Below are 14,208 nucleotides of genomic sequence, written 5' to 3'. Positions count from 1 at the left end.
TGCAGAAAAGGGGCAGAGAGATCCCCTTCCCTGGTAAGCCAATGTGCTGCCAGCTGTGCCTTTGAAATGAGCAGCAGGCATTGGGTTGTTCTTGAGAATGCTTCTTGATCTTCTGGGTATACCTTGAAATTTAAATTAATTAAAAGCCCTTGTGAAGACTTTTAGTAGCTCCTACCATATACTTTCCCATGCTAATTGACAGATCTTTTACTCCTAATGTTAGTGCTCAGAATACATAATTCTCAGCCCATGTATATGGAAGAGTCCTGTGGTATTTGGATAAATCACATCTTGGGCACATAACAAACAGGAGTCCTGTTCCCTGGGGCTGGGCATGCTGTGCTTGGCAAATCCACCAGCTCTGGCAAAGCTGTTCCTGCTAAGTGCTCGCTGCTCCAGAATCCCACCCCACAGCTCTGAATGTTGAGAAGGTCTGAGTGACATGAAGGTGGCTTGATGCAGATGCAGATCTGCTTTTGTTCCTGTGCAGGAACTTCATCTGAGAATTCATTTATTCTCTCATTCCCCTCCCTCTCCTGTGTTACAGATTGATGAAATTGAGGCCTTCCATTCATTTTTTGTACTCTATAACTTTTTATTTAATGTGTAAAAGCCACAAGGAAAGTATTTTCTCAATAAGTTTGACTTTTCTGTCCTTTCTAGTATATAGTAGGAGCTGCTGTCTTTGAAATACTGACTATCAAATTAAATTTTGTATTGAAAGAGAATGCAAAAATCTCATCTTTAAGTAGATTCAGAATTACATTTTGTAATTTTTTGTAATTTCTGAATGGATGAGAGAAAAAAAAAAATGTTTTTACATGTATGACTGAAGTTATCACCACTTTGGAAAATTAGGAGACTGGCTATTAGCAAGCACATCCATACTGAATATACTTTTCTTGTGATTTTTATAAGTCAGGAGGAATCCAAATTGCATTGAGAAGCTTTAATTTGTCTAGAAGCTCTTGGAACATCCAAGAATTGCAATAATTCAATTAGAAAATCATAACAAGTCCAGGTCTGCATTTGGTTTAATCAGTGTAAATTTTATCAGTCTTTCCAACCATACCAAAAGTTCTCACAGAGACTAAAGTCAGCATCTAAAAGCATTTATTTTTTCTGTGCACATGTATAGAATCATGACATATTTAAGAGAATGAAGTTTCCAGTTTCCTTTAAGATTAAATAAATTTATATTGCTGTGGACCAAGAATCAGAGTGGGTACCAGTGGGAGGATGCTGTGTATAACCTGCTGCCAGCAGGACTCTCTGCAGCATGCCTGCAATCAGGAGACGCTTGGAACGTGGCCTTGGAACATAGAGCAACATGGTTAAAATGAGTCCCAGGATGTTAAATTCTCTCTTGTCATTCGCTGGGAAGCATTGCAACCATTAGAGAGTTGCTGAACTTCAGGCACCATTTGAAGGGTGAACCACACTTCTGAGATGCAATGACTTCATACAAGAGCTTCAGCTTCTGAGCATTAGGAAAGTCAGGACCCAGTGGTCATTTTGCATCAAGCCCTACAGTTAGAAGTACTCTTTGTGCAAATAAAACTTCCAGTTGGTTACTCGCCCTCCCACCAATACTCACCTTAGTATTGGAAATGTGGCCAGAATGAGCTGGATCTGACCTGGGGCCCACCAGCCTTGTCATCAGGTAATGGGAATGTTTGAAGAAGCTAGAGGTCTAGTTCTTTTTGTCTTGGGTTGGTCTCCTCCATTTGGCTCTCTTGGGGCAGGTGAGCGTAGTCCCAAATTCACCCTACCCCCACTCCATGTCCCTCTGCATTCTTGCCTTAGAAGGGAGCTTGAGAAGAAAAGAAAAAAAAAAAAAAAGAAAGAGGGGAGGGGATAGGGCTTAGGAGAGGACATTATCTCCTAAAGGCAGCTGATCACACACTTGTTTTGCATGGAGAGATTCTAGTGACAGGTTTGTCGTGCTGGCTTACTATTCCAGTTTAAAGTTATGAATATTAATATGGCAAAGTTATAATTACTTCTATTTTTAATTTATCTAGGAAAGATGATGCATACACAGTGTTTTAGATGTTAATTGTTTTTTACCGACAGGGTGTTACAAGCAAAAGCAGAAATTTGCGTGATTATGGATACGAAAGGAAATTAACATTGAACATCCGTTCAGTGGGAGTTAATGATTCTGGAGAATTCACATGCCAAGCACAAAACTCTTTTGGAAAAACCAATGCCACAGTAACCTTGAAGGCTCTAGGTAAATACTTCTTGTAAAAATCTTAACATTTCTAAGAGCAGGAGATGAAAAGTTAGAACACTGGGGAGTCTTTCCTTCCTTCTCTCTCCTTTTCCCCAAACCTCAGCAAGTTAAGTAGGTTTTCTGTAAAAGTTATTGCTGACTGGTAAAATATGGGATAGCTCAGGAAGTTGTGGTGTGTATGACTGCTTTAATTTCCATAACCCTTTGCTAGTTTTTGGAAAGTGATACTAGAACAACCACCCAACAGTGTTTCTGTCCCTCTGGTTTGTCTCATCCTTCCTGGTTTAATCTAAAATTTAAACCAATTTTAACAAAGCAACTAATTTACCTGCTCCTGGTACTGTCCCTGTGCCCAAGTAATTTGGCAGTACAAGTGTGAAGCACATCTTCAATACCTGCCTTCCAAGCATGGGGAATCTCACTGACAGAGTCTCAGTGTGTTTTATGTAGAAACTGTAGTTCTCCCTCTATTTAAAATAATGCTGTGAGCAGCATCGTGGTGCACAAAGACAGCATGAAATTGTTCCGGAGGTCACCCCCTTGTTAAACCCACTATCCATCACTTCTACATGTTTTGGATCATGTCCCTAAACAGTGAGCAAACTCCCTTCCTCCTCTTGTTTAATAACAGATGTGTGTAGAGTCTGCTATATATTAACTTGGGTGGCACACAGTGCCTTTTGAATTTTAAAGCTGCTGAAACCTGCTCATTTGATAAATTGAGTACAATTAAGGACATATTGGTACAGTTAATAAGATCATTCTGGTCTGTGTAGTTGCTACAACTGTTTCAGTTCCATTCAAGGGTGTAGTAACTAAGGGAAATGTAGCTCTGGATTCTTTTTTTCCTTTTCAAATCCGTTTTTCCTTTGCACAGACACGCACTCCAGCCACACTGCTTGTTTTGCTTTCCCTGGTAACGTAAAGAAAACAGAAGTGTTTGACCTGTGTGGGTCAGATCTTCAGCAAACAGGCAGAGCTTTGAGTGCCCTTAACCTTGCTGTGCCGGTCGAGGGGGTAGGGCTCACAATGAAAGGGATGTTTTCCTCATTTTTTTACAGGAGAGACTACATTCATATGTAAAAGAGTGAAACAGTGTGAAGTATGAAAGAAAATCTTCTCCCCAAGGGGATCAATGTGAAAGCTTTTATTATAAGAGGAGGGAAGTTCTTCACTACAGAAATTCTTAGTACTACTACATATGCAAATGTAGCTTTAAAAAGGAGTGACTTAGGAAAGTCTGGGGTTTAAAATAAAGCATGGCATTATAAAAAGTAGGAAATAAAATTTTTGTTTAGTAAAATACAAAGTTTGTATTTAATAAAAAATGCCAGAGAAAAGGTGGAATCTTTCCTTTTTGAGATAGTTTTCTCTTTCCACCATCTCAAATTTGACTTAAATAAGCTCCAACTTTTGGATACCTTTCACCATTTATTGTCAAACTGACTATATTTACCTGAACTGTGCCAGCTCCCAGGGTCCTGGGAAGTGGTGTTTAGTGTGAGAGAGATCTGGGATTGCAGTATTTGCTAAATCACTGTGACATTAACATTAGCCAAAAATTTTACAAGAAATAATGTGTACTTTTTGTAAAATTTCTAATTGCTTTTTCTGTTGGGTAATTTATCTAACTGTATAAGGTACTAGAACTGCATTACAGGGACTGATAACATTATAATAAAATTTTATTTGATGGGAGTTGGGTCTGATTTTGAATATAGCTTGCATAGGGAATCCTGTGTTTATACAGAAAACTGAAAAAAGCACTGCAAAGAAACTGCAACCCTTCAGTTTCCAGATTTGAAATATTTTTCTCTTTTCTAATGATGGAGACCTTTTTAGAATATCCCTGCCTGCTGTGAATTTACTTCATCCTTTCCTCTTCAAAGCATCTGTCAAGCGCTCTGGCAGATCCATATGCTTTCACCAAGCCCCACTGGCTCTGGCTTTCCCAAGCTCGGGTGCCCAGCTGGCCACAGCAGTTTGATTACTAGAAAGTGGGAAGAAGCAGAGCTCTGAGATTGACTTTAGGTCTAAATTCAAGCTCTCAGTAAATGTGTTTCCTTGTAATTGCAATCTGCCTGTCAAACTGATGATTCCCTTATGAATTTCTGTAATAGGACTAAAAACTTGTCTTTTTAAAGTGAATCCTCAATCTGATGAGTTTATTAATGAAATTAAAACCACTACAGCAAGGATGTTGTTAGACATGATATTTTGGAACGGAACTGCGCAGTGATAAATGGTATCTGCCAAATCAAAGATTAAGACCCAGCAGCAGATGTACAGAAATGCCTTAGTTTAAGATGATTGGATCCAAGCCTGTGGACTTAGCACATTTTTCTCTAATTACAGCTTTTAATAGCTTCATTTGTAATGTTGTTCTTAATTACACTTGACAAAGAAACCTCTAATACTCTAGTATGCTGTAATAAATGATTTTAGCTTGCTTTTTTCATAATGTTTCTTTTATACCAGACAGTTAGCAAGTCAAATTTTTTGAAAAATAGAAATACCTGAGTAGAATCAAACACATGCTCGCATTTTTCCGAATGCATATAGAAGGTATTTGTCACCAGAAGATTGAATTATTGGTACTAAGGCACTCAAGGCTGCTTTAAGTTCTGTGCCTCATGCTATATATAGCTAGTAATGTTGGTTTTGGCAGGTGAGGGTTTAAGTACTGATTTGCAGATAAGGTCTCCTGTTTCACACTTGGATGTTTGATCACCAGTCTTGAAGTCATCTGAGTGTGGTTAAAGTACTCACAAACTTCTACATGGCCCTGAAGTTGTTTTTCTTCTCCTCTTATGACAATCAGCTAAAGGATTTGTCCGCTTGTTTGCGACAATGAATACCACAATAGATATAAATGCAGGACAAAATGGAAACTTAACAGTTGAATATGAGGCATATCCAAAACCAAAGGAAGAAGTCTGGATGTACATGAACGAAACATTACAGAATTCCTCAGACCATGATGTCAAGTTCAAGACTGTGGGCAATAACAGGTAATATGCTGTAGTGTCGATTTCACTCTGAAACAGCAGACTAGAGTCTGCTCTGGAAAGAGGAAAGTGGGGATGGTGAGAAAATTGTGACAATAAAAGATGTAGTACGTGTGACTTGCCACGGTAACTGGTGCAGTCTGCCGACCTATATTTGGAGCAGCACCAAGCTAACCGCACCATCTGAGGACCAGCATGCTGTTTACTCACGACTCACCTGCATTCCTGTCCAATAAGCAAAAAAGAGAATTAAGGTTGATTGTGTGCAGAAATGTCTTCACTGCCCCAGCAGACCCCAGTACTCTGGAAAAAAGCTTATGTTTTTATTTCTGCTGTGCACTGTTCTCTTCTGATCCCTTGTCTTAAAAAATCCAGTGAAGCACCTAGAACATGTGGCCTAGGTTGTGAATCTGAGTTCCTTCCTCAGTGAGAAGAGGAGCAGGTGATGATGCATGCATGGTCTGAGCCTGAGGCTCAGCTGCCACGCAGGCACACATCTGGGTGTTAGAAGTGCCAAAAAATCTGGATGTTGGAAGTTCAATGGCAATCATAATGTAAGATAAGAGTGTTTGCATGGATGTCTGCAGAAAATTCCCTCCCTATTTTCCATGCAGCAGTTGCCTGTTCAGAGCAAGTTGTGTGTGTTAGTAATGCTTAAGTTTTTTCTTTGCAGTTACACGAGTGAACTTCACCTTACACGCTTAAAAGGAACAGAAGGAGGCATTTACACATTTTTTGTGTCCAACTCTGATGCCAGCTCCTCTGTAACATTTAATGTCTATGTGAAAAGTAAGTAAAGTGAACAGTCTGAAATATTTCATTATCATAGTCATTGTATTTTATACAACATAATGTATGCACAAGATGTCACAGTGTGGTTCAGCATATGAGAGGCTTTCTGAAGTGAAGCACATGCTGGAAAACTAAATGTCAAGATATAAAAGTGCAGAGTACTCACACAAATCCACCTACTATCCAGCATGACCTTATATTCTAGCGAATGTATTCCAGAGATTACCAGAGAGCAGCTAGGCTGTTTATACAGAAGAAAAACCTGTAGCACCTGGAAACGTGATCTCAAAAATAAGTATGTATCATAGACCTTTTATAATTTGAGGTGGAGCAGGATACACAGGGATTATAATTTGCATTTTTGGCAACCAAGCTAAGCTTTTAATTGTTCTTAATTTGTTTGAATTGGATGCAGAGTTTGAAAGCTTGTCAGGAGAATTACTCACATTTAGATGCCTTTTGGCATCTAAGTACTTCTGTATAATAGTACAAATCACCATTGTTTTAGAGAAATCTGCATAGCTTTACAAATGTGTTTGTTGTCATCTTTGGGACATGCTTGTTAAGACAGAGCACTAGCCTCAGTTCCAAATAGCATTCTTCAAGACAAAAGATAAACTTCAAAATTAATTCAATGAAACCTTCAGAAAACCCTGTGTTTAGCAGAGCCCTCCTCATAGAACATTTCATGCGCTCAGCTGACAAATATTGGCTGCTGCTAAAGGCCAGGCTTAAGGAAAATTAAACCAAGAGGGACTTTGAGCCCAGCAGGAGGAACCATATCGAAAGTAAGTGGATGTGCTGCAAATGCAGTTTTGTGTTGCTGCTATGCTTAGGCAGCAATGTGTCCTTTTCCAAGTGCAGCTTTATGTAGAGGATTGTCAAGCCTTCCACAAATGCATCAAGTCCTTGCTGTTAATTTCTGAATTCTTCTCATTTATCATTGAAGATCAACATTTGTAGCATCTCTATTAGCAGTGACATAGTTTGGATTTAGAAATGTCACTTGGGCTCCTTTCAGAACATGGTATTTCTTCCTTCATCTATGAATGTTGACACTTACATTGTGCCTTCTATTTCCTAGCTCTGATTTCTGAGATAAGGCCACTGGTGATCTCAGATCTCCTTTGTCTCATGAGTGAGCGTGGGTCACAGTCATGAGGGATACCTCTAGTGTGTCAAAGATTATTGGAGCAAAATGTTGAGCCAGAAGTTTTAATTTCTCTGAAGGAGTGGGAGAAATTGCAGGTTGCCTATAATCTGGGCACAAGGACTAAAAAACCACTATTTCACAGTTTTGGCATCATCAGGTGTCAGTTCTCAATGCAGATCTCCATGTTGCTGCTTTTGAGGCATGTGCTGCTTAATAAAAGCTGAAAATCCCTGTGAATTATGGTTAGGAAACCAGACCAGGAAGAGAGAATAGAGAAGTGGAATGGACAAGGCGAGAAGGAGCACAGACACTTTTGTTCTTCTAAATGGTTTGTCCATACAACTGGCAGCCTTCTAGTCTTTTTCTTTCTTCAACTACTGGTCTTGTCAGTAGCAAGATCAGTCTTGGGATGCTGTGGGGACATGTAAGCAGTCTCATAGAGCCCACGCTGATGTGCACTGTGGCCCTGGGTGGATTGCAGCCATGGCTGAAGCAATTGGATTTGATGCACTTGACTCAGAAAGTTTCTTTTGGCATTTTGACTAAGCTCCTGTAAACATTTTTTTCATTTTGAAAAAGAGAGATTAATAGATTGGTCTGTCTAGGGGTTGTTTTTAACAACAGCAATCCCTAGAAAAGGGGTTTTTGCTGGCTTGTAAAATGCTCAGCATATAGCTGTGAAACACAAACTGCATGGCAATGTACCATATTATTTGACATATCAGAGTAACTGCCAAAGGTGAGTCATATGTGGGTGGGTCAGATCTGATCTAATGGTGTGTCCTCACCTGACATTGTTGTCAGGGATTTTGCATAAATTGCTTAGCTGTAGCTTGTGATGTTTACATGTCTGGCTTGGGCATGTAATCAGCAGAAAATAACCAAACAGGTAAAACAGGATTCATAATCAGGAGAATGCCTTCACATAAACAAATACCGATGCTGAAGCATTTGCTAAAAGACATGACAAACCCAGTGCAGAAGTACTTGGCTTGGATTTAAACATATTTACCAATTGCATATGCCAATCTGAAACAATACTAAATTGCTTTTTAAATTGTGTAGTAATTCATAATAAATGTATAGAGGTAAGCAGCTCTAAAATTAGGAGCCAAAAAGAAAATTACAGCTTGACAAGCAGCATACTGTACTCAATTACAATTAAGAAAGCGTGGAAATCTCCAGAGTGGCAAGGTATTGTGTATCTAGCAATTAGCAGAGGGATCTTCCAACTAGTAACTGAATTTAGTGCAAAATAATATCTCAGCTTAATTATAGTCAACAAAACATTATCTATGCAGTTAGAGCTCCTGCTGCAAAGAGAAAACTGGTCATGGTATTATAGATCCCATGAAGCCAAGCTCAGTTGTTTTCCTGTCATTGGACTATGCAGTGAACCATGAGGAATCACCATGATATTATAAAAAGATTTGTTACAATCCAGAAAATGTAGCTCCAGCAGGAAGAAGCTCTCTTTTTGTCTGGGATGACTGACAATACCTATTAAGTGTTACTTTTTAGACATTTACTTCATTAACAATGAAGGAAGGGAAACTGGCAATAGAAAGCAATTAAGTACAGAATTCCATTATACAGAACATTGAATTAAAATAGAAGTGACCTCTTATAAGTAGTTTTTGATATATTCAGAGTCAACATTAATAGAAGTTGAAAAGCAATTAATAAACTTAGTGAAATTAGAAGTTTAAGACATTTAATGCCTGATTACAGAAGGCTGTATGTATATATGCTGAGCAATATAATAAAATGTTAATATTTAGGGAGTTAAAGTCAGAACAGTTAGCAACATCTAGTCATTAGGAGTCTGATAGCAGGAGGGGTAATTAGGCAGTGCAAGTCATAAAATCTAGCACAGTAAAATCCCTTTTAAAAAGAAGATGTGTGGTGACAGCGTGGCATGCATCTGTTTGCAAAAGCCAGGCCCTCTTTGCTTCAGCATCCCCTGAAGTACCTACAGGCGTGGTTGAGGAAGGTGCTCTGGCTGCCAGAAGGGGCTGCAGGTGCTGAGATGCATGGCCTGAGCTGGCAAAGGAGCAGCCAGTGGTGATTGCCATTGCAGCTGTCTCAGCCCCCTTGGGTACTGGTGTGGGGGGCTCTTTGCTGCCTCAAGTGAAATGCATCTCTTAATATCTCTGAGCCAGAGGGGCTTGGGAGCCCTCAGTGCTGGTGGGAGAGGCTGATCGTGCTAATTGCCACATCAAAGTGCTTCACTGGGCACATGACAGGCAGAGCTGCTCCTAGGTCAGACTTCTCAGAGGCTGCTGCAGCTCAGCTTCCTGTGGCAGCAAGGCTGGACCGCTCTGCCTGGGCTGCACAGCCTCTCATCTCCTCACTCTTGCAGGGTGAGTCCATGCGGGCTCATGGCCACGTAGACAGGCTTTTATTGTGCTAGGTTTTTACAGTGGAAAGAGCCTAACTACTATGGGCATTTTTGTTTCCCTCATTCAGCTTCAGATTAGAGACCAGCTCTGGCACTGTACTTTTTCCATGGCTTAATGCACAGATGCCTCTTATATTTGACTTCTCAGTGCTCTCATTTCTTGGGTTACATTGTGCTGTGATGTTGCCTAAAACACAGCATATAACTAAACAAATAGCACATGGGTTGTAGTTTAGCTAACTTCAATTTCACAATCCAGCCATTTTGATTGGAATTTCAGAAATGTGAATTACATGTGTTCTGTGAGCACTGAGGCTGGGTGAGATGCTGTGTGCTCTCAGAAAGTTCTTCACCAAATGAGTAATGCTGAAAATCAGTCTCAACATTTTGCAACAATGTTTGGTTCTTGGTGTTTTGTATAAAACACAACATGCAGATTTAGAAATGAAAGAACATTCAGTTCCTGCTACATGAGTCACTAGGAGGTGGTGTGTGATTGAGAATATACGTGTGCTTTGTTGACTCCAATTTAATCAGAGAGTAGAATATTCATTAAAAACTAACGCTGTGCAGTCTTCATACATGGGTTTCATCTGAAATAAATCTGTTTTCCCATTGCAGCCTATACAGCTTCACTACTTTCTAGAATTAGGAGTTCATCTTACATTTCTGTAAAGCCATATTAACTGATAATGGGCTCTTAACTTGTATCTGTCAGGTGAGCAGAACCATTGCAATGTAATCTTTCATAGTTTCTTTCATTAACTTCTGTTTGGGTGATTTTGCAAGGAAGCTAAGGTTGTTAAGGGAAGTAAGGTTTCAGTTCCATCAGAAAAAAAAAATCTTGCTGTGTTGGTGGTACTCTTGGCTGAAGCCTATGACACTGGACTAATGACTCTGAAGTCCACCTGACTGCACGTGTTTCCTTGAAACAGGGACTTCTAAACCAACTGCAGGACCAACTCCTGTGCAGGATGTGACAGAAGGCATTGGCTGGATTAATTGCTTTCTAAACTACCAGAGCAATCACAAATTCTCATTTGGAAAGCTAATACCTTCAGCCCAGATTTGGCTTCCTCTACCTGCAATGTTTCAGAAAATCAGGCAGTTGGGCAGTTCAGTATCTTATATAGGTGTGTGTCCTCTGTTGGGAGGCTTGCACTGGTTGCCTTGCATTGTGTTTCCTTTCCTGGCTGCAGTGGTAATATTGAATACACAGGGCAGATGTAAGAGGGATGTGGTTTGACAAATTTAGTACACTCTTAACTGGGAAGAAACTGTCCTTTTTACAGATGGGTAAAGTCACACTGTGTAGGAATGGGAACATTGTTCTAAGCACACACTTCTTTGGGTTGTTTAAGCTCTTAGCTTTGGTGGTTTAGGATCCTTCATCAAATCAAATACTCAGGGGAGATGAGGTATTCTTGTAATGTCCAGCCCAAGCATTCAGTATAAGAGCTAATATTTTCACAGATGTTAGATTTTTGCAGGATACTGGTTCAGACCCAGACATCCTTGAGCATAAGAAAGTCTTGCTCACCTGAGTGATTGCATGGGTTATGAGGCACACAGGTTGCTGATGTGAAGAGCAAATAGCAGTGTACATTCTGTGTTCCCCTATTGCTTTTCTATTTTGCAGCAAAATTTTGCAACTATTTTGTGACTATTGCTTTTCTTTATTGCAGCAAAGCCTGAGATTCTCACTCTGGATATACTTAGCAATGGTGTTCTCCAGTGTGTAGCTGCTGGATTCCCAGCCCCTACCATATACTGGTACTTTTGCCCAGGAACTGAGCAGAGGTAAGTTAAGTAAACAACAGTCTCCAAAGGTTGTTTTAGGTGCAACAGATCCAGTTGCTAACTACAAATTAAGAAAATGTAATTACTTGGTTACATTCAAATGTTGCATCGTGGTTTTCATGCTTTTTGGTATGGCATTATTTGCAGTATTTTGTGAGAACGCAGGGATACATTTCATTTTTCTCCTTTGTATTCTGTCCTTGAAAGGGGAATAACCAACACTTGCTGTGTAAAAGTAAAAGATAAAGTTTCTGCTGCAAGCTAGTTATGGCTTTTATCAGCTTGGCCCCAGATGACACATGTTCTGTATGCAATTTCACAGAATGGCAATCACAGAATCACTTGTGAATATGGCTGTTATAATTTGTTTTACTGTGTAATGAAGTAATTTTTCCAGACATAATGTAATTAGATTTCTGTTCACATGAAACATATGACAAGTAAACAAGTCCAGTGTTGCTATGAATGCAATTGGGTGTTTTTAAAACCAGGTGTTTATAAGAAGATTGTAGAGTTTCCCTGTGAAGTGAGTGAGCGTTTGTGATGCAAGTTTTCAGGTTTTGCTTGACTTCCCCCATGGTTATATAATACTAGCAAGTAATGGGTCTCCTTCCCACTGGAGTAATGTTTTAAATGTCTGAAATAATTATTTCCTTAATGATTTCAAATAATACCTGTTTTAAAATCTTAAATGTGTGCTCATGTAGTAAATATGTGACATATGAAGGAGAAGCAACATCTTGAGAGAAAAGAACTGTGTGTTTTCTGACTGCATATAAGCTTCATGGTGTTCATGTATATCATGGACTTCTTTTGTGCTGTAATTAGATGATGCTTGGGAAACATTTTCAGAAGTGGGTATTATACCACAACTGCTTGATAATGAAATTGAAAATGTATGTTGAATGGTATAAAACCCATAGAGAAGTTACAGGCCTGTAGGTATGTGTAACCAAAAGCAAATGCAAAGACATCGTGGTCTCCAGTTGGGCCAGGCTAGGTGTATGTATCCATTTTTCCCACTTCATACAAGACATGAGTCACTGTGAATAGGCTGTTTCAGGGTTTAGATCTTCAGCTGAAACCCTTTGTGGACCAGAATTGTTCAGCTCTCTGTTGGTCTGGCACTCCAGGTAGCAATCCACTGCAGGTAACTGTCAGTATTTTTTCTCCAGGTGTTTTGATTCACCAACAATATCCCCCATGGATGTCAAAGTTGGTTACACAAATTCATCAGCCCTGTCGTTTGAGCGGATCCTGGTTGAAAGCACCATTAACGCCAGCATGTTCAGGAGCACCGGCACTGTGTGCTGTGAGGCCTCCAGCAACGGGGACAGGAGCTCTGCTTTCTTCAACTTTGCTATTAAAGGTAACAGCCACAGAACATGGGTGGTGTGTGGCTCTTTCTGGAAAAGGATTTTAAGTGGTTTAGCTGTGAGAAGGTTACAGTACTGTGGCTGAGCACATGATAACATACTTTGTTGCATGTTCTGCCTGTCAAAGTCTTGCTTTAATTTCTCAATGACTATTGTGGTACTGTCTTTTTATGGCACCTGTTCTGCAGTGCAATAGGTAGGTGTTTTTTTCTGTCTATGCAGCACAGAGGAAAACCACCTACAGCATTACCCTGACTTTCCTCCTCTCTGTCCCTTTTGTTTTCCTGTTTTTCTGTTTTGACTATTTAGGCCATCACTTCTTTTTTCAAAGAAAGATTGCATTTTATTTCAGGTTTTTACAATGTCTCAGGAAAAATGCAGTCTCCAACTTGCCTGGAGCCTTAGTGTCCTGCTGCTATAAAAGAAGTAACAACAACATGCTGCAAAAGGGCTTATGAGTTTTGTAGTGGTATTTGTAGGTTTGTGGGGGAGAAGAAAAACCCACTAGAACATAGATGATTTGAAATGTGTTTGTAAAGCTGTACTCTTCTTTGCAAAACCAAATGTTCTGCTTCTTTTTTTTCTGTTACACCCAGATATAACATACAAATAAATACACCAGATTTGGGGCAGATGGGTTGTAGTAGAATTGTATTTCTTCACTACTTGGCACAACCTCTCCTTGTAAAGACTGTGCTGTAGTGATCATGCTTAGGTGGGGGGCAAAGGGGAGGAGAAGAAATTGGGACTTCAGATAAAAGCTTCTTTCTTTAACCTAACTTGATTGAGATCATGCAAACCCCTTGCATTAACTGATCTTAGTGCCAAACCCCCTGAATTAATGAAGCTGAGACTCCAAAGGCATCGAACTGCATGGTTTCTGTGCCAGCTCCATCTCCCACAGCTCATTCAGGAAAGACACGCTGATAAACCTGGAGCACATCTGGGAAAGTCAAATCCCCAAACAGTATTTCAAAAAGAAGAGACAAGGAAAGGTTTTCACCTGCATCTTTTTAATTTAGTTTTTCTTGTCCAGTATTTTTAGGAGAATTTTCTGTTTCTTTTCAGAGCAAATCCGTACACATACCCTTTTCACCCCTTTACTAACTGCATTTGGAGTTGCTGCAGGACTGATGTGTATCATAGTTATGATCCTGGTGTACGTATATTTGCAGGTAAAATCAGAAGCCCCTTTGCCCAAACTAAACAAGTGTGTGAGCTACTTGTTGAGTCTTCAGTAGTAACATCAGTTCTCTTTCTTTTCCAGAAACCCAAGTATGAAGTTCAGTGGAAAGTTGTTGAAGAAATAAATGGAAACAACTATGTTTACATAGATCCAACACAGCTTCCTTATGATCACAAATGGGAATTTCCTAGAAACCGTTTAAGTTTTGGTTAGTTTAGATTTATTTAACTTCATCTGCAAGGTGGAACCTTCA

General features: G+C 39.7%; 1 protein-coding gene across 1 annotated transcript in view; it reads left to right on the top strand.

Moving 5' to 3' along the window:
- KIT (KIT proto-oncogene, receptor tyrosine kinase) overlaps positions 1 to 14,208 on the top strand; it is a 55,322-nt gene that overhangs the window by 25,588 nt on the left and 15,526 nt on the right. The window contains exons 5-11 of the mRNA XM_058803205.1: positions 2,077 to 2,236; positions 5,061 to 5,250; positions 5,921 to 6,036; positions 11,279 to 11,393; positions 12,569 to 12,762; positions 13,838 to 13,944; positions 14,037 to 14,163. Coding sequence (XP_058659188.1) covers positions 2,077 to 2,236; positions 5,061 to 5,250; positions 5,921 to 6,036; positions 11,279 to 11,393; positions 12,569 to 12,762; positions 13,838 to 13,944; positions 14,037 to 14,163 — 1,009 coding nt within the window. The remainder of the gene's footprint in view (positions 1 to 2,076; positions 2,237 to 5,060; positions 5,251 to 5,920; positions 6,037 to 11,278; positions 11,394 to 12,568; positions 12,763 to 13,837; positions 13,945 to 14,036; positions 14,164 to 14,208) is intronic.

Source organism: Ammospiza caudacuta, chromosome 4 (genome assembly GCF_027887145.1).
Source record: "Ammospiza caudacuta isolate bAmmCau1 chromosome 4, bAmmCau1.pri, whole genome shotgun sequence".
NCBI lineage: Eukaryota > Metazoa > Chordata > Aves > Passeriformes > Passerellidae > Ammospiza > Ammospiza caudacuta.
Note: the sequence above shows the minus strand (reverse complement) of the source record. Positions and strands in the feature narration are given on the sequence as shown.